The sequence below is a fragment of the Dermochelys coriacea genome, chromosome 24 (assembly GCF_009764565.3).
Source record: "Dermochelys coriacea isolate rDerCor1 chromosome 24, rDerCor1.pri.v4, whole genome shotgun sequence".
In the NCBI taxonomy this organism is placed as follows: Eukaryota; Metazoa; Chordata; order Testudines; family Dermochelyidae; genus Dermochelys; species Dermochelys coriacea.
In genome coordinates this window covers 12,663,504-12,681,145 of record NC_050091.1, presented here as the reverse complement: position 1 = coordinate 12,681,145, position 17,642 = coordinate 12,663,504, and the positions used below count along the sequence as shown (strand labels likewise).

The 17,642-nt window shown below is 61.3% G+C and overlaps 1 protein-coding gene across 1 annotated transcript; it reads left to right on the top strand.

Annotated features, from left to right (window-relative positions):
* Positions 1–10,785: 10,785 nt before the first annotated feature.
* On the top strand, positions 10,786–14,790 carry LOC122457394 (phospholipase A2 inhibitor and Ly6/PLAUR domain-containing protein-like). The gene is made up of 5 exons (XM_043502086.1): positions 10,786–10,834; positions 11,129–11,245; positions 12,303–12,455; positions 12,779–12,919; positions 14,633–14,790. Exons 1-5 carry the CDS (start codon positions 10,786–10,788, stop codon positions 14,788–14,790), a joined length of 618 nt encoding a protein of 205 aa, XP_043358021.1.
* The last annotated feature ends 2,852 nt before the right edge of the window (positions 14,791–17,642 follow it).

Sequence of the window (17,642 nt, the reverse complement as noted above, 5' to 3'; positions counted from 1 at the left end):
GCATCCCCCTCCTGTGTCTCAGGTTACAAAGGGGCAGCCATTGCATCCCTGCAGGCAGCTGGAGCAGCCCTCGCAAAAGTCACACACGCTTATTCCCATCACCCAGACATTGGTGCAATACATAGGGAAACGGAGGCACACCCGGCATTCATGCAAAACACTAAGACTCATATAGGCTCACATACAACATAACAAGGGAAAATCCCCACTTCGCAACATCTCTCCCCCCTTCGAGACCGAACTGACCGTGGTTTCTTTAGCCAGTGACCTGGGGAAGTTCAGGCCCCCCTCTCTGGGACAAAGCATCAGCTATAACATTTACACTCCCCTGAACATGGACCACCCCCATCTCATACTCCTGGATGGACAGACTCCACCTCAGGAGCTTGACGTTGGCCCCTCTCATCTGGTGCAGGCACGGTAGGATGAGTGGTCTGGGTTCACAGTGAAGCACCACCCAAAAAGATCCGGCTGCAGCCTTTTAGGAGCCCACTCCATGGCCAGTCACGTCTCCTCTATGGCCGCATAGCCTTGCTCCCGGGGCAGCAGCTTCCTGCTCAGATACATGATGGGGTGTTTCTCCCCCTTTGCATTGGCCTGCCTCGGCACCACACCAAGCCCTGTGTCTGGGGCATCGGTGAACATCATAAAGGTTTTGTCAAAGTCTGAGTTTCCCAGCACCAGGTCCTTGACCAGATCCTCCTGCAGCATGCAGAGAGCCCTCTGGCACTGCCCGGTCTGCAATCCAGACCAGCTTGTCTGGCTTCCCCTTCTTGCATAGCTCAGTTATGGGAGCTGACACAGAGCTAAAGTGGGGCACAGACCTCCAGTGGTGCCCCTCCATCCCGATAAAGGCCTGGGCCTGTTTCTTAGTCTGGGGAGCAGGCCAGTCTCTGATCACCCCATGTTGTCTGGCTCTGGCTTTAGGCAGCCGCTCACCACCTTGTGTCCCTGGTATGATCCCTCTGCCATCCCCACCTTGCACGTCCCAGCTTTTACAGTCAGCCCTGCCTCCTGAAGGCGACTCAGCCCCCTCTTCACTTGGGACGCCTAGTCCTCCCAGGTCTGGCTAATGACACAAATATCATCAGTGTCTGCTAGGGTAAAATTCTCCATCCCCCTCAGTAACTGATCCACCTGATGCTGGTAAGTGACCAGCACCTCCTTGAGGCCAAAAGGACCAAGGATTTGTACAGCCCCAAATGGGTGACAAAAGCGGTTCAAACCTAGCATCTGGATCCAAAGGCACCTGCCAGTAGCGTTTGATGAAATCCCTGGTCATGGAGTACCGAGTCCCCCCCAACTTGTCTAGGATCTCGTCAGGCCTAGACATGGGCAGGCACCAGACATGGTGATGGCACTGAGCTTCCAATAGGCCACACAGAATCAGATCGACCCATCTTTCCTGGGGACCAGCATCACGGGAGAGGCCTCCAGGGCTGGTGGGTGGCTGGATTACCTCTAAAGCCAGCATGTCTCTGACCTCCCTCCAGGGCCTAGGCTGTGTTCCCCGTTACTCTGAATGTGGAACACAGGATGGGAGGATGGGCTCCCGGCTCCACCCAGTGGACAGCTCAGTTTGTGAGCCCAGGCCGGTTGGAGAACAGCTGTGGGTACGAATGCAGGGTCTCTCTCATCTCTGCCTGCCAGACAGGAGTTAGCTGGTCAGAGAGGGGAATTGAGTCAAGAAGAGACCGGCTCTGGTCTCAGGGAAGAGACCCACCAGGGGATCTTCCCCCTTCTCCCACTGGCCACACACAGCCAGGACCAGCCTCTCCCTGTCACGGTACAGCTCCATCATGTTGACCTGGTCCCCTTAGTGGCTGTGAGCCTGGCTAGGCAGGTCCACCACATCGTTCTCCTCATTCAGCTGCTGGATGACCTTGAAGGGCCCATCTCAGGCAACTCGTGGCTTATTCTACCTCACCGGACGAGACCCCTCACCTGGTCCCCAGTGCCGTAGGCTGAGCGGTTGTACCAGACCTTCTGCTTCCATGGGCCGTAGCTAGGTTCTCCCTGGCCAGACCCATGAGCTCAGCAAGCTTTTCCCAGAAAGTCAATACATGCTCCACCAATCATTCTCCATCGGGGAGGCCTTCCCCTCCCTTCTGTCCCCCACCAAGTCCAGGGCCACCTTCTAAAAAGGCTCCTCTATGACAGGCCGGTGTCCCAAGGCTGTTTTACCCTTGTCCCAGGCCTTTTGCACATCTGGACAAGGCAGCCCTGGTTGGCAGGTGTCCCGCCCTGGCTGTGGTTCCCCACACTCAGCTGGGGTCTCCGATCCCCCTGGGCTCAGCTTTGCCTCTGCTGTCTCAGTGAGGGCAGGCAGGGAGCCCGCTGCTTTGCTCACAGCATCAAAGCCAGCTTGAGCCCCCTCCCCAGCGTGCAGGGCGGCAGGGAGCATCTCTTCGTCCCACTCAACCCCAGAGCTCTGGTTACAGGCAGGCAGGTATCCAGAGCCCAGCAGCTCCTGCCCCTTGCCAGCCAGGTCAGCTGCATTTTCACTGCCCGCTTCATTCAGCCGATTGGTTCCCTGGATTCAAATTCAAACCCTTGGCTGTTACAGGAGCAGGGCCTGGATCCTGTCCCAAAGAGACACAGTCCTCCCCCAACAGGGTCTCACAGCCGATATCTTGGAGAACCCCAATGACCAGCCAGCCCGACCCCTCCTGGGTCTGCACAGGGATCCGGGCCATAGGCAGAGTGAAGGGCTTCATCCCTGGGACCCTCATTGACTTCCTTCCCCATTGACCATCACCTTCTGCTCCCACTGGGGGTCCGGGGAGCCTGAGCCCAGGAGACTCCACACAGACATATAGGTTGGGGCCGGGAGCGGGAGCCTGTCCACCACCCTGCCCATGTGGCTAAACAGCTCTATGGCCTTGGGACCCAGGAAGGGGGCTAGACACGGAGCCTTTCCGAAGGCTCAGCCTGGTTCCAATAGCCAGCCTTCCCAAAGGCCGTGAGACAGGCATCTGTATCTTCCCCTTCCTTAACCAGGGGCAGCAATTTAGTGTCGAGGTTCCCTGCGGAATTGGCACCCCAGGGACTATCCCCACTCACCCTGGGCGGGTCCTTCTGCCTCTCAGCTCAGTCATCACCAGTTCCTGTGGCCTCTCTCTCTCCTGCTGTTCTGCTTCATGCCTTCCCTGTCTCTCACGGTCCTCCGACCCCTTCGATCTCAGTTCCAATTCCATCCGTCACAGATCCACCGACAAGGAATCCGGTGGAGACCCCCGGCTGGTCGGGGACACGGTTCTCCAGGATACCCGGCTGCTCCCAGACTCTCTCGCGGCCCCAGCTGGGACAGGAACTGGTTCCTTAGAGCATAGGTGCCAACTCTGTGGGTGCTCTGGGGCTGGAGCACCCATGGGGAAAAATTAGCAGGTGCTTGGCACCCACCAGCAGCCAAGCTCCCCCCCGCCTCGCTTCCCCCCGAAGCGTGCTGCGTGCCCGCTCCTCCCCCTCCCTCCCAGCTCTTCCTGCCCCCTGCTGCCTAACAGCTGTTTGGTGACGCTTAGGACTTTCCCAGAGGGAGTAGGAGGAGCGGGGACACGGCATGCTCAGGGAAGGATGTGGAGAAGAGGTAAGGCAGGGGCGGGCACTTGGGGGAAGGGGGTGGGATTGGGGTGGGGTGAGGGCGGTGCAGGGATTGAAAGAAGAGGGACAGGGTCGGGGCCAGAGGCAGGTTTGGGGGTTGAGCACCCACTGGGCAGTCGGTGCTTATGCCCAACTGATCATGGACTCACAAGCCTGTGCTCTGTTCGCTGCACATGATCCCTGGGAGGAACCCCTTCAGTGCAACAGCCCTTCCCGGGAGTCCACTCTTTCTTGGGGTTAAGCCGTAGGCTCCTCCACCTCCTGGAACCGCACCTCTTGGAGCCTTCAGCGCGCCCGTCTCTCGCTAATCCCCCTTCGTTTTACTGCTCCCCAGTGATTAACTGCAGGATGGTCTGTCCGTGGGGTGCAGTTGATCCCACCACTGCCACCAGGTGTCATGGAGTCATTGGGGCGATGCTCTGGAACTCTTCCCTACGAAGCCAGTCAGGACTCTGTGGGAGACTCCTCTCTCTGAGCCTGCTGTTTCAAGGGCAAAAAGCTTTGACCTTCCTGGGTCTGACCTCGGAGTATTCAGCATCCCCTTCCACACCGTGCGCTTCCCGCAGCGAGTCCACCTGTGGCGGAGCTTCTGGGGGAGCCAGAGGGCCCTGCACCCCAACTCCGCACTCACACCTGACTCTCAGCCAGCCGGGGAAACAGAAGGTTTATCAGTCGACAGGAACACAGCGTAGGACAGAACATATTAGCACAGAAATCAGTGACTTTAAGCTAAGTCCATCTTGGGGGGAGGGGAGCTCAGAGCCAGGGCTCTGGTTCTCCCCCTGAGCCCCAAGCCTGCCAAGACCGACTCACTTCCAGCTGCCTGGCACCTGCCCTGCCCATTGCTCCTCCTCTGGCCTTTGTCTCGCTTCTGGGCCAAGAGTCACCTGGTCGCATCCCCCTCCTGGGTCTTAGGTTATGAAGGGGCGGCCACAGCATCCATGCAAGGAGCTGGAGCAACCCCCACAAAGGTCACACATGCTTATTCCCACCACCCAGACATTGGTGCAATACACAGGAAAACTGAGGCACACCCGGCATTCATGCAAAACAGTAAGATTCACATAGGCTCACATACAACATAACAAGGGGAAATCCCCACTTCGTCACAGGGGCACAGTGCATGCAGTGACATCAGCCTGATGTGACATGACATCACAGGCTGGTGACATCATCCAGATGAGCAGACGTGATCAAGATGGCCCCATCCCAGCACACTGTGGCACAGTGGCATTACGGTGGTCTGGCAGCACGATGACATTAAGGGACATCGCCATCATGTGACATCACCTTGGCGTGAGCCTGGGACATGATCACAACACCACGGTGATGCCACGTGACGTTTGTGGCAGCTCGTCACAGCCTCAGCATCCCTGGCAGGGATTTAACATGGCCTTGTGACGAGTGGCCGGGGCTTGGTTTGAGGTCGCTGAGTTTGTCGCGACATGATGGTGGGTTAACATGGTGACACAGCCGTGACCACACTAGGGTTGCCAGCTTCCTGATTGCAGAAAACTGAACACACTTGCCCCACCCCGTCTGAGGCCTCACCACTGCCCTCCACTTCTCAGCCCACCACTCATTGACCCCTCCGTCGCTCTCTCCCCTGTTGTCAGACGTCACCGGTGTGGCACTCGGCTTTGTTCAATGATGATAACAGCCGGCTGCGTGCGCGTGTTCCCTCTGTGTGTTGCCCCGGCTCCGCAGATCGCTGGCACCGCAGACCCCGAGAGCACCCCCAATGACCACAGACTCCGATAAGGTACGAAGGCACCTGGCCAGGTTTATTGTCAAATGAAGCACAGTAATGGTTCCCCACTGACTCTTCCGGACATACTACGAATATTTGCCCCCAACAATGGACCGGCTCAGTCCGTGGCGGGATTCTCCACTGCCCCCGAGGCCAGGGGTACACTTCTATACACAGGTACAAACAAGTTACCCATCACTCCCGACGTATAGCGGTGCAACCCCTCTGCATGTTAGGGTTGCAAAGTCTTGACCATTGCTTTAGTTCAGGCCTCAGGCCTCATACCGGTACCACAGCCCCCACCCTCGCTCACTTGCTCATTTTCACCAGGCTGGAGCAGGGGGTTGTGGTGCGGAAGGGGGCTCAGGGCTGGGGCAGGTGGTTGGGGGGAATGTGAGGGTGTCTCTGGCTGGGGGTGTGGGCTCTGGGGTGGGACTGGGGATGAGGGGATTGGGGTTCAGGAGTGTGGTCTGGGCTGGGAGCGAGGGATTCGGATTGCGGGAGGGGGCTCAGGACTGGGGCAGGGTGTTGGGGCACGGGAGGGGGTGAGGGTTGCAGGCTCTGGGTGGCGCTTACCTTGGGTGGCTCCCAGAAACGGCCAGCATATCCGGCTCCAAGGCGGAGGCGTGGCCAGGTGCGCTCCCCCCATCCGCAGGCACCACCCACGCAGCTCCCATTAGCTGCGGCTCCCAGCCAATGGGAGCTGTGGAGCCAGCACTCAGGGCAGGGGCAGTGCGCAAAGCCCCCGTGGCCACCCCTGCATTTAGGAGCTTGACATGCCCGTCACTTCCTGGAGCCGCATGGAGCCAGGGCAGGCAGGGAGCCTGCCTTAGCCCTGCTGCGCTGCTGACCAGACTTTTAACGGCCGCCAGGGTCCCTTTTCAACTAGGCGTTACAGTCAAAAACCGGACGCCTTGCAACCCTAATTATCACGAGAATCTGCGCACGGGGACTGACAGTGTTGGCTCTGTGATGTGACTTGGTGACAGCATTGTGTGATGGCAGCCCCGGCGAGCAACATGGTGGCACCATGCCATGGTGAGGGCGACTTCTGCTCCCTCCTTCTGTCTACATACACATGCCTCTGGCTGTCCATCTGTCATGCTGTCTGGAGCAGCCCATGACTGTGAGTGCCTATTTCAGGGCAGACTGGCAAGACACAGGACAGATCCCCCAAGCTGATGGTGAGTTCTGTTATTAGATTTCACCAAGACAGTAACAAATGCCAACTCCTGGATCGCTGTAACAGTCTAACCATGGAGTTACAGGCGGTCCCCGGAGTCTGTCTTGTCACCCAACCAAACTGGGCTTAGTGACCAATAGTCACTTACACCAAAAATCACCCCACAGAAGGTTGCTCCCAGTCACTTCCTGAGTTCAATTGGTGCCCTAGATCCCACATCAAAGACAAGGCCTGTTGCAAATCCCATAATAAACCATCTAACGCATGCCCAACTTGTAGTGATCTGTCGATTCGAAGTGGCTTCCAGGGCGGACCCAGGGGTCACCCTTGGGGATCTCGGCCTCAGTTTAGAGTTTCTGGCCCTGTCAGAATTCAAATAGTGAAGAGAGAGACGGACAATTTTCCCGTGACTTGGTTTTATTTCCTTCATTCAGCTTCCAAGCCCATAGGCCGAGCTTCTGTGCACCGTTTCCCAGGTGCGACAGGGCTGTTAACCAGCCCTCTGGATTGCAATGGTCCTGGCTGGCCCGTCTGATTCGGATAGGCTGGCTGGGCAGGGGGACAATTCCCAGACTGGGTTCACAAGTTCAGAGCAAACGTTTTCAAAGCTTTAGAGCAAAACTGAGCTATTTCCTTGTAAGCTGGGACCCACGAGAGGTTAATGCAGGCAGGCAGCGGCTTCCCTAGCGGCTAAATGTTAAATACAGTCGTACCAGACTGACACCAGTTTTGAGCAAAGTAACACACGGGTAACCTGGGCAGGTCCTTAGTTCTTAGCTAATTCCGGCCTGCCAGTGTCACCCCATCCCTCCCCACCCGTCCCGCTTCATACACATCCCTCTGTTTGTCCGTCCGTCCCCATGCACACCTTCCTACCCATCCATCGATCTCCATCGCTACAGTGGTGCCAACTCTCATGATTGTGTCACGTGTCTCATGATAAGTATCGTTTTCGTTTAAGCCCCGGCTCCCGGAGTCAGGTGGGTCTGGGCTGGTTTGAGCCTTAAAGAAGAGGGCTGTTTCGAGCCCTCACGGCTGTGGAGAAAGCTACAGACCGTGACCCCTGGGGCCCCTAACGGCTTAAAGAGCAGACGGCAAATAACAAGACCCCCAGATCTCGTATCTTTACGTAATCTCATGATTTTAAAGCCAATCTCATGATTTTTGAACCTTTGGGGTTGGCCATACTGCCTCCATCTGTTCTGTTCTCCATCCCCATACACAGCCTTCAGTCTCCCTGCCCATCCCCATATAGACCCATCCGTGCAGCTAAGGTGCCCCTAGCATCAGGGCCCTCCTGGGATCACCCCCCCTCCCAGGTAAGTGGGGATCTGCAGCCCCCTGGGGATCCGTGAGCCCTTTTGCTGAAACCCTGCGCCCTGGCGCCCAACTCCCCCGCCATGGGGCTGAAACCAGGAGTGGCGTGGGGCTGAAACCCCAAGCTCCCCTTTCCTCCTCCTCCCGCTGAAGCAGCCAGGAGCTGCGTGGGGCTGAAACCCTGAGCTTCCTGCCCCCCCAGACCTCCGCTGAAGCCCCAACGTGGGCAGAAGCCCTGAGCCCATGGGCAGAGGTGAGGGGGCATGAGGGCATTGCCCCCCCAAACTTCAGTGTCTTACCCAGAGTGGGGCAGTCCTGGGGGCAGCTCCATCCCCCCCCCTTCAGCCCCACTCAGGTCCTGCCCTCTGGCCAGCTCCTAGGCAGGAAGCCGGAGCCAGGCAGTGTGGGGCAGCTGCTCCTCTGGCTGGTGGTGCCATGGGGTGGGCAGCCATGACATTGCCCCATCTGCTGCTGGTGCCCGGGGTTGCCGCTGCTCCTAGCCCCCATTGACTGCTCCTGCAGCTGGTCAGAGCTGCCCAGGCGGGGACCCAGTGCCAGGGCCAGCAGAGCCCTCGGGGAGCAGGCCCAGACAGGTGGGGGGTGCTGAAGTGAGTCCAGGGGTGGAGGCGACTTTCCCTCCCTGGACCCCACTGTGCAGAGCTGGCCTGAGCCCCGCAATCCTGAGCCCCCTCCCCAAATATAGAAGTCAAACTACACCTATGTCCCACCCCTGGCAGGAGCCCTGAGTCCCCTCGCCCCCCGCGCCGGGCCCTTGAGTCTTTATAGCACTCAGGGGCCCGGAGCGGGGCTCAGGAAGGAAAAGGCTGAGAACCCCTGCGCTAGATCCCACCCAGCAAGTCGGGGGCCCCTCGGTTGTCACTGTAGCCGGCTGGCCAGTCCTCAGCCTTTGCCACTGTCTGACTGTCCCAAAGGCCTTTCTCTAGGGCCCTGCCCAGAAACTCTCTGTCCTGCTCACACTGGTCCCCAGCCAGGCCAGCCGCGCCTCCGTCAGCAACCTGGGCGCTTCGCTTAGCTTCCCTCGGCCCTCTGCCAGGAATCAGAGCCGAGGAGAGAACCCAGGAGTCCTGGCTCCCAGCCCCCTTGTTCTGAGCCCCAGCTCCCCCTGCTGGTCTCGGGAGGGGGTTCTCTGCCCTGGTCTGAGCCCACCCTGTTCTCTGTGTAACCGCCCCCACCCCACATGGTTCCTAGGTTCCTAGTACCTCCAGCGGATGCCCCTCACCTCCCATGGGCTGAACTTCCCAGCCTGCTTCGCTGTGAACGCTGACGCCTGCCAGGGGGACCCCGGCTTGAGCAGCGCAGGGCTGAGACCCACTGGGCTGGGGTGGAAAAGGCGTCGTGCCGAGCTGGTGCCAAGCCAAGCGCTGGATTTGCTGCACTTAGGGCAGGGCTGAGGTGTTGTCAGGTGGGGGATTCTCCAGCCCCCATTGCTGTCTCTGGCCTGGCCATCACCCCAATGCAACATAGAGCAGCCTCGGGGCTGCTCTATTTTACAATCTGCTCTATGGGCCGTGGGGGGTCAGGGAATAGCCACAGCGCAGAGCGCCTCAGCTACACCCCCCGATCCTATGGGCCCTGGGGACAGGAAATAGCCACAGCACAGGGCGCCCTGGCCATGCCCTGATCCACCCCATGGGCCTCATGGGGCAGGGAATAGCCACTGCAGAAGGCGACTCTCTCTCATTCCCCACAGGGCCCCCTTGTCCCTCTTCAAGGTGTGGGGCTGTCTGCCCCCCGTCATGTGTCTGCCCCGTGGGGTTGCTGTATACCCGGAGAGGGGCCACCTGCACCCCAGCCTGACAACAGCCTGGGCCCCTGCTAGGGCTGGGAAGGGAACCCAGAAGTCCTGGCTCCCAGCCCCCCTGCTCTAACTCACTAGACCCCACTCTCCTCCCACAGCCGGGGAGAGAAAATCCCTGGTGGGACTTTCCATTCCCCCCTCGGCCAGACAAAGACACTCCCTCTGGGACCCCGTCTTTATACAGGGATAGCAACAAAGTAGGTAATATCCCCTGACGGGGCTAGTTACCACCTGTGTACCGGCTGCTTGATCCAGGCTCAAGCCATCTCTATCCATGCCCCTGTCATTCTGAGTCTAGCCTTGGGAGGGGTCCGGGTGTCCCCGTATCGCCTTTGGGGAGTGTGTTTACCCCAACTCGGTACCGGGGGGATCCTTCGGGAATGTCTTCGGGGAAGTGCCCAGCACCCCGCCTAGCACATCTTAGGAGTGTCTGTGAGTTTGCAACCCCAGCCGGGTTCTTGCCAAGTTCCCATACCGGACGGAGAACCTGCAGGGCCTGACCCAGGAGTCCTGGCCCCGGACCAGCCAACTCACCCTCCCCTCTGGACAATTTCGCCGGATGCCCAGAGGCCTGTCTCCTTGGCATCAAGGCTGCATTCCCCCCTCGATGTCGGCCCCCTGCCGTATGCCGAGGCACCGGCTGGCCTGTGCCCCTCCTGGGTTCCCTGGGCTCGGGACAGGGAGAGCCCTTGGCCGGATTATGGGCTGGGGCAATAGGGGGGTCAGGCCGCACCGGTCAGGTCACAGGTTTCCCTTAATGGGATCCCCCATATTCCACCCCCTGGGATCCCCAAATTCTCACCCCAACCCTGGCCCCCCTCCATCCACCCACAGATACCCCATGATCAGAGAACAGCAGCCCCCGGCCTGTGGGAGCCACGTCCCCAGGCCGGGCGGGGTGCGTGGCAGGGATCGAAAGGGAGACGTGGCCAGCGGTGAGAGGTCCAGACCAGGGTAATTGATGGCCCCAGAGCCGGATCCCTCCAGGAACTGGCTGTTCCCAGGCCCTGTTCCCTGCCCTGGCCCAGCCCCGGGGCTATAAATCCCCACTGGGCACAGTGCTGGCTGCATCCGACGGCCAGCTGTGCTCGGCTGCCCCACGCTCTGCCCTGCACCATGGCGGCCCGCCTGGCCCTCTGCCTGCTGTCTGCGCTGCTGGCCACGGGTGAGTGGTAATGTCTGTCCAGCACCAACCACCAGCTCCCACTCCCCTCCAGAGCTGGGGAGAGAACCCAGGAGTCCTGGCTCCCAGCCCCCCTGTTCTAACCACTAGACCCCACTCCCCATTCAGAGAACCCATGAGTCCTGGCTCCCAGAACGGCAGCTCCAATCCAAGCTCCACTAGTCAGCTGCTGCGGGTGACCAGGCAGTAGGGCTGCCCCCATTGGAACGATCTGTTAAGGGGGGGCTGGTGGCCCTGCAGATTATCCCTCTCCTAAATCCTCCCCTCTCTCCCCAGGTGGCTGCCTGAAGTGCGAACACTGCAGCAGCGCTGACAAGGCGTGCTCCGGAGAGCCGCAGGACTGCGAGCCCTCCCAGAACGCCTGCCTCATCCTCACCTCGGAGTCCAGAATCGGTGGGTGACGGCACCATGCCCAGGCATTGCCCCTGTCCCGATGGAGAGGGCCTGGGCTCTGCTGCTGGCCAGCCAGCGGCACCCCTGTCGCACCAGGCACTGCCCAGACCTCAACTGAGATTGGGGCCCGTTGCGCTGGGAGCTGTGGAATCAACTTGTGGAACTCCTTGCTAGAGGACGTTGTGAAGGCCAAGACAATAACAGGGTTCAAACAAGAACTAGATAAGTTCATGGAGGACAGGTCATTCAATGGCTATTAGTCAGGATGGGCAGGGATGGTGTCCCTGGCCTCTGTTTGCCAGCAGCTGAGAATGGGCCACAGGGGATGGGTCACTTGATGATTCCCGGTTCTGTTCATTTCCTCTGGGTAGGGTGGCCAACTTTCCAATTGCAGAAAACCAAACACTCCTGCCCTGCCCCCTTCCCAAGGTCCCACCCCTTCTCCAAGGCCACTCCATCCCCCCTCCCTCCGTCGCTCACTCTCCCCCACCCTTGCTCAATGTAACTGGGCAGGGGATTGGGGTGTGGGAGGGGGTGAGGGTTCCAGGGTGGGACCAGAAATGAGGGCTTTGGGGGGGTCCGAGCTGGGGCAGGGGGTCGGGGTGTGGAGGGGGGTGCAGGCACTGGTGTGGGGCTGGGGCTGAAAGGTTCAGCGTGCCGGAGGGGGTGTGGGCTCTGGGAAGGAGTTTGGGTGTGGGGGGGTTCAAACCTGGGGCAGGAGATTTCGGTGTAGGAGGGGTTTTGGGGTGTGGGGTCTGGGCGGCACTGACCTCAGGTGGCTCCTAAGAAGTGGCCGGCATGTCCGGCTCCTAGGTGGAGGTGCGGCCAGGTGGCTCTATGTGCTGCCCCCATCCACATGGTTCCCAGCCAATGGGAGCGGCGGAGCCAGCACTTGGGGTGGGGGCAGCACATGGAGCCCCTGTTAGGAGCCAGAGGGGGGACAGGCTGGCCTCTTCCAGGAGCCGTGCAGAGCCAGGGCAGGCAGGGAGCCTGCCTTAGCCCCGCTGTGCAGCAGCCCGTCCGGCCCGGTGACGCCTCCCCCCCGTCTCATCCCTAGGGCAGGAGCAGAAGCTGGGCACCTACAAGGGCTGCACTGAGACCAAGTTCTGCCCCCCACGATCCTCCAGCCTCAGTGCCGCCTTCGGCCTGCGTGTGCGGAGTGCCGCCAAGTGCTGCCAGCGGGACCTGTGCAACAAGGGAGCCGTGAGGTGTACGGGACCAGTCGCCCGCCCGGCCCCCACTCAAGCCATGAAACCCCACTCCCCTGCCTGAGCCGGGGAGAGAACCCAGGAGTCCTGGCTCTCCTAGTTCCCCAGCTTTGACCCACGAGACCCCCTCCCCTCCCTGAGCCGGGGAGAGAACCCAGGAGTCCTGGCTCCCAGCCCCCACCCACACTTCCCATTCCAACCCAGTACTCCCCACTCCCATCTCAGATTCAGGAGTCTGCCACTCTGACCATTAGGACACCCAGACCCATCCCAATGCCCTGCCCTGCTCCGAGCACCAACGCTGACTGTGTCTCTCTGTCCTTAGTGCCACGGGCCCAGCCCAAGCCCAGTGGGCTGCAGTGCCCGGGCTGCCTGTCAGAGGGCACCGAATGCCAGGCCAATGAGACCGTGAGCTGTCTGGGCCCCGAGAACCACTGCGTCTATTTTGCTGGATCCATCACAACCGGTAACTGCTTGGGGGGAGACAATTTGGGGTGGGGAAGGGCTCTTGCATCTAGCGGAGGAAGGCAGGGCAAGGAGCGAGCGTGGGCATAAACGCCAGGCACAGTCCAGTCAGAGATAAGGCCCCTTTGTAACAAGCTCCTGCGGGCTGGGGTGGGTTTGCTTCGCACTGTGTCCTCTCTGGCACCTGCTTTAGTGGAACACAAGTCACTGACCTCCGTGCCGGGGGAGACTCACCGGGGCTCTGCGGGAGGGGAAACCTTGCCAAGAACATTGTGGAATTAAAATGCAGGTAAGATTCAGAAGAACAAAAAACCCCTAGGGAAATTCCCCACACGCGGGAAAGCTCTCGAAAGCCAGCCAAACGGAGGGTGAGGTCCCGGCTCGGGGCCGGCCAGGTGAATGGATGGAGGGTGAGGTCCCGGCTCAGGGCCGGCCAGGTGAATGGATGGAGGGTGAGGTCCCGGCTCGGGGCCAGCCAGGTGAACGGACAGAGGGTGAGGTCCCGGCTCAGGGCCGGCCAGGTGAACGGACGGAGGGTGAGGTCCCGGCTCGGGGCCGGCCAGGTGAATGGATGGAGGATGAGGTCCCGGCTCGGGGCCAGCCAGGTGAACGGACGGAGGGTGAGGTCCCGGCTCGGGGCCGGCCAGGTGAATGGACGGAGGGTGAGGTCCCGGCTCGGGGCCGGCCAGGTGAACGGACGGAGGGTGAGGTCCCGGCTCAGGGCCGGCCAGGTGAATGGACGGAGGGTGAGGTCCCGGCTCGGGGCCGGCCAGGTGAATGGATGGAGGGTGAGGTCCCGGCTCGGGGCCAGCCAGGTGAACGGACAGAGGGTGAGGTCCCGGCTCAGGGCCGGCCAGGTGAACGGACGGAGGGTGAGGTCCCGGCTCGGGGCCGGCCAGGTGAATGGATGGAGGATGAGGTCCCGGCTCGGGGCCGGCCAGGTGAACGGACGGAGGGTGAGGTCCCAGCTCGGGGCCGGCCAGGTGAACGGACGGAGGGTGAGGTCCCGGCTCGGGGCCGGCCAGGTGAACGGACAGAGGGTGAGGTCCCGGCTCAGGGCCGGCCAGGTGAACGGACGGAGGGTGAGGTCCCGGCTCGGGGCCGGCCAGGTGAATGGATGGAGGATGAGGTCCCGGCTCGGGGCCAGCCAGGTGAACGGACGGAGGGTGAGGTCCCGGCTCGGGGCCGGCCAGGTGAATGGACAGAGGGTGAGGTCCCGGCTCGGGGCCGGCCAGGTGAACGGACGGAGGGTGAGGTCCCGGCTCAGGGCCGGCCAGGTGAATGGACGGAGGGTGAGGTCCTGGCTCGGGGCCGGCCAGGTGAACGGACGGAGGGTGAGGTCCCGGCTTGGGGCTGGCCAGGTGAATGGATGGAGGGTGAGGTCCTGGCTCGGGGCCGGCCAGGTGAACGGACGGAGGGTGAGGTCCCGACTTGGGGCCGTCCGGGTGAACAGATGGAGGGTGAGGTCCTGGCTCGGTGCCGGCCGGTCAGGGTACCCTGTGGCTGGCAGCATGGTACCTGGCACCCACAGGGCCTCCCACCTGGTGAACTGTGGGGGGTGGAGGGGCTGGGATCAGAGCGTCACCCTCCTGTCAGCAGGCAGGTGCCTGGCAGAGTTTGGTCGCAATTAAAGCATCTCGGGGGGGGGGGCTGTTCCCAGGGACTCTCCGGGGCGTGATCCCCTCGGTGACACCCTTCTCCACTCTGCTTTCAGGCACCCGGAATTACACCTATGCCGTGCGCGGCTGTGCCACGAAAAGCACCTGCACCAGCAAGGTGGGGGTGTACAAGCTGCCGGGGGTCTTCACCGATATTGTGATAACATCCGAATGCAGCCCAGCCCCCAGCCCCGGCCCCAAGGAGGGCACTTAGCCCCCCACAGCCTGGGGCACACAGAGCCCGGCTGGGTGGTTGCTCCTGTCGTTGTCGGCTCTCAGCATGATCCAGGATCGAGCTCCAGCGTCGGGCGTGTGCCACAAACTGCTGTGTGGGGGGGTGAGGTTTATTTCCTGTGAGAACGTCCCTGAATAAAGCATCACCAGAGGGCGAGGGGGGAAAAGAGGTGTGATTTTTTAACACTGTTGCAAAACTGACACAACAGGGCCTAGCAGGTGGTGCCCACTTCTGGCCCCGTACGGTCCCTGGGGGGACCCCCCTTCGGTGTGACAGCCCCTCTCGGGGGGGCCACTCTCTCTCGGGGGTTAAGCCCCTCCATCTCCTGGAGCCGCACCTCTCTGAACCTTAGCACACCTGTCTCCCCACTCCCAGAGGGAATAATGCCCCCTGTTCTCTAGCCCGGAGCGACTTTCAGCCAGCGTAACACAGGAGGCTTTATTGAGCGTCTGAACCAGCATAGGAAACTCTCCAACCTCAGGCCTGGCCTCCCCCAGCCCAGCACATCCCAGTCTCCCCTGCATCTAGGGGGGCTCTGCCTGCTCCCTCCCTCCAGCCCCGAGCCCCCCTGCTTCCCCGCTGGGCATTTGCTATCACCGGCCCCAAGCCCCTGCTCTGTCCATTGTCTCCTCTCCCGGTAAACAGGGTTGCCTGGTGTCATGGAGTGTGGGGGAGTCCGGGGCCTGCACCCCTCTTCCTGGGAATCACTGTGACTCTCAGCCAGCCAGTAAAGCAGAAGGTTTATTGGACAATAGGAACACAGCCTAAAACAGAGCTTGGGGGTACAACCAGGACCCCTCAGGCAAGTCCTTCTGGGGGGCAGGGAGCTTAGACCCCAGCCCTGGGGTTCCCTGCATTCCAGCACCCAGCCCAAAACTGAAACCAACCCCCCCCCCCCCGCCTCAGCAGGCTCTCTCCTGTAGCCTTTGTCCAGTTTCCCGGGCAGAGGTGTTACCTCCCCCTCCTGGATCAGGTGACAGGCTCTCAGGTCTCCCATCCCCAATGAAACCCCCCTGCCACATTCCCAGGTCAACACTCCCCCCTCCCTGCTGCGTCACACCTGGACCCCCTCTCCCCTCTTCTGTCCTCTGGCCCCTCTGGCTGGACCCGGCTGGTCCGGTCACCGGGGTCCTCTCTCAGCAGCCCTTTGTCCTCCCGCTGGCCAGACCTGGCTGGGACTCCCGAGCTGGGCTTCAGGTCACCGGGTCCCCAGTTGCTGGGGTCTCCATTCTCCAGGCCATTGGCCGGGGTCCCAAGTGCCATCGCTGGTCTTGTGTCCCAACAAACTCCCTCTCCCATCCCCTCCTTAAACCCGTAACACCCAGGGAAACTGAGTCTCACCCCCCTGCATGCAACCCATTGGAAAAACCAAGGAAAAACCAAGAAACCCCCTCCCCACTTCATCACACAGTACCCCAATCTCGGCTGGGGTCTGGACAGTACCTGACACAGTGGGGACCCTGGCCTTGTGCGAGGTTTAGGCAGCGCCCAGGGAGTCTTGGCAGTGTCTGGTGTGAAGGGGTCTCCAGTCTTGTTTGGGAGCTGGGACCTCCCCCACACACACCCAGAACCTCCCGCACTGAGGCCCCCCCAGACCCTCTGACGAACCCCTCCCCACACTTGAATCCCTCCCCTGCCGAGCCTCAGCCCCAGATCCCGCCCCCCAGATCCTCCATGAGCCTGCCCCCCTCACCCCTTGTCCCCCCAAATATAGATGTCAGATGATGCCTATGGCTGCAACAGCCTTGATCTGGTGCCAGCAGGGCTGGGATGGGGGCCCTGAGCGTTCCCCCGGCCCCACCACGCACATCTGCCTTTGCAGCGGTGATCTTCTGGGGCCAGGCCCAGCCCACGTGCCCGGAGCTGAGACAAACAACCTGGGAGGGTGGCGTGGCCGTCTGTGCCGGGGGCCTGGCGGTTACCCTGGCATCCTGCCGGCCACCCACGCCTCACCTGCGCCCCTCAGCAAAGCCTCCAGATCAGCCAGTGCCCAGTGGGAACTGGGGAAATCAGGAGTCACCCCACTGGGGCCCACTCCCCTGTGTAAATCAGGAGTCACTCTACTGGAGTCACTGGGCCCATTCCCCTCTCACTTCCCCCAGGGTAAATCAGGAGTAACTCAGCGAGGCTGCTTCTGTTTACACCAGCTCTGGGGGCCGCCCTTCAGCAGGGTGGGAACAGGGTAGGTCTTTGGAGAAGTGCCCCGGTCTGGCATGGTGCCCGCCACGCAGAACCATCTATTTAAGCAGCCTGCCCCCGCCCGCTTGCCCAGCCGCCAGCTAACCCCGGCATCTCCGCGGCCCTGGGACAGAGCTGCAAACCCACCCCTGAACCCTCCGCTGCCCGAGGTGAGAATTGCCCCTCCAGCCGCTGTCCCTGGCTCCTGTGCCAGGCCCCTGCCCCTGCCCCTGCCCGAGCTGGATTAAACCCAATGCTCGGGGCAGGAGAAAGGCAGGTGGCGGGTGCCAGGGGGCCACTGGGCAGAGTGCGAGGAGACTGGCTCTGGGAATTTCCTCGATGGCTGGGCTTAGCAGGCAAGGCTGCCAGCCCTGCTTGCTCGGGCAGGGCACTCCCCAGAGACAGCCGCACAACGCCACGGCCCCCTACAGAATATCAAGGTTTTTTAGTGCGGGAAGGGGGGGGTTCTCTCAGAGCTGAGGAGAGAACCCAGGAGTCCTGGCTTCCAGCCCCCTCTACTCTAACCACTAGACCCCGCTCCCCTCCCAGAGCTGGGGCCAGAAAAGCAGACTCTGTTCTGTGATGTTTCCTGTGTTCCAGGTGAGGTGGCTCTGTCGCAGCTCCGACCCCAGCCCCCCGCCCTCTCCAGAGCC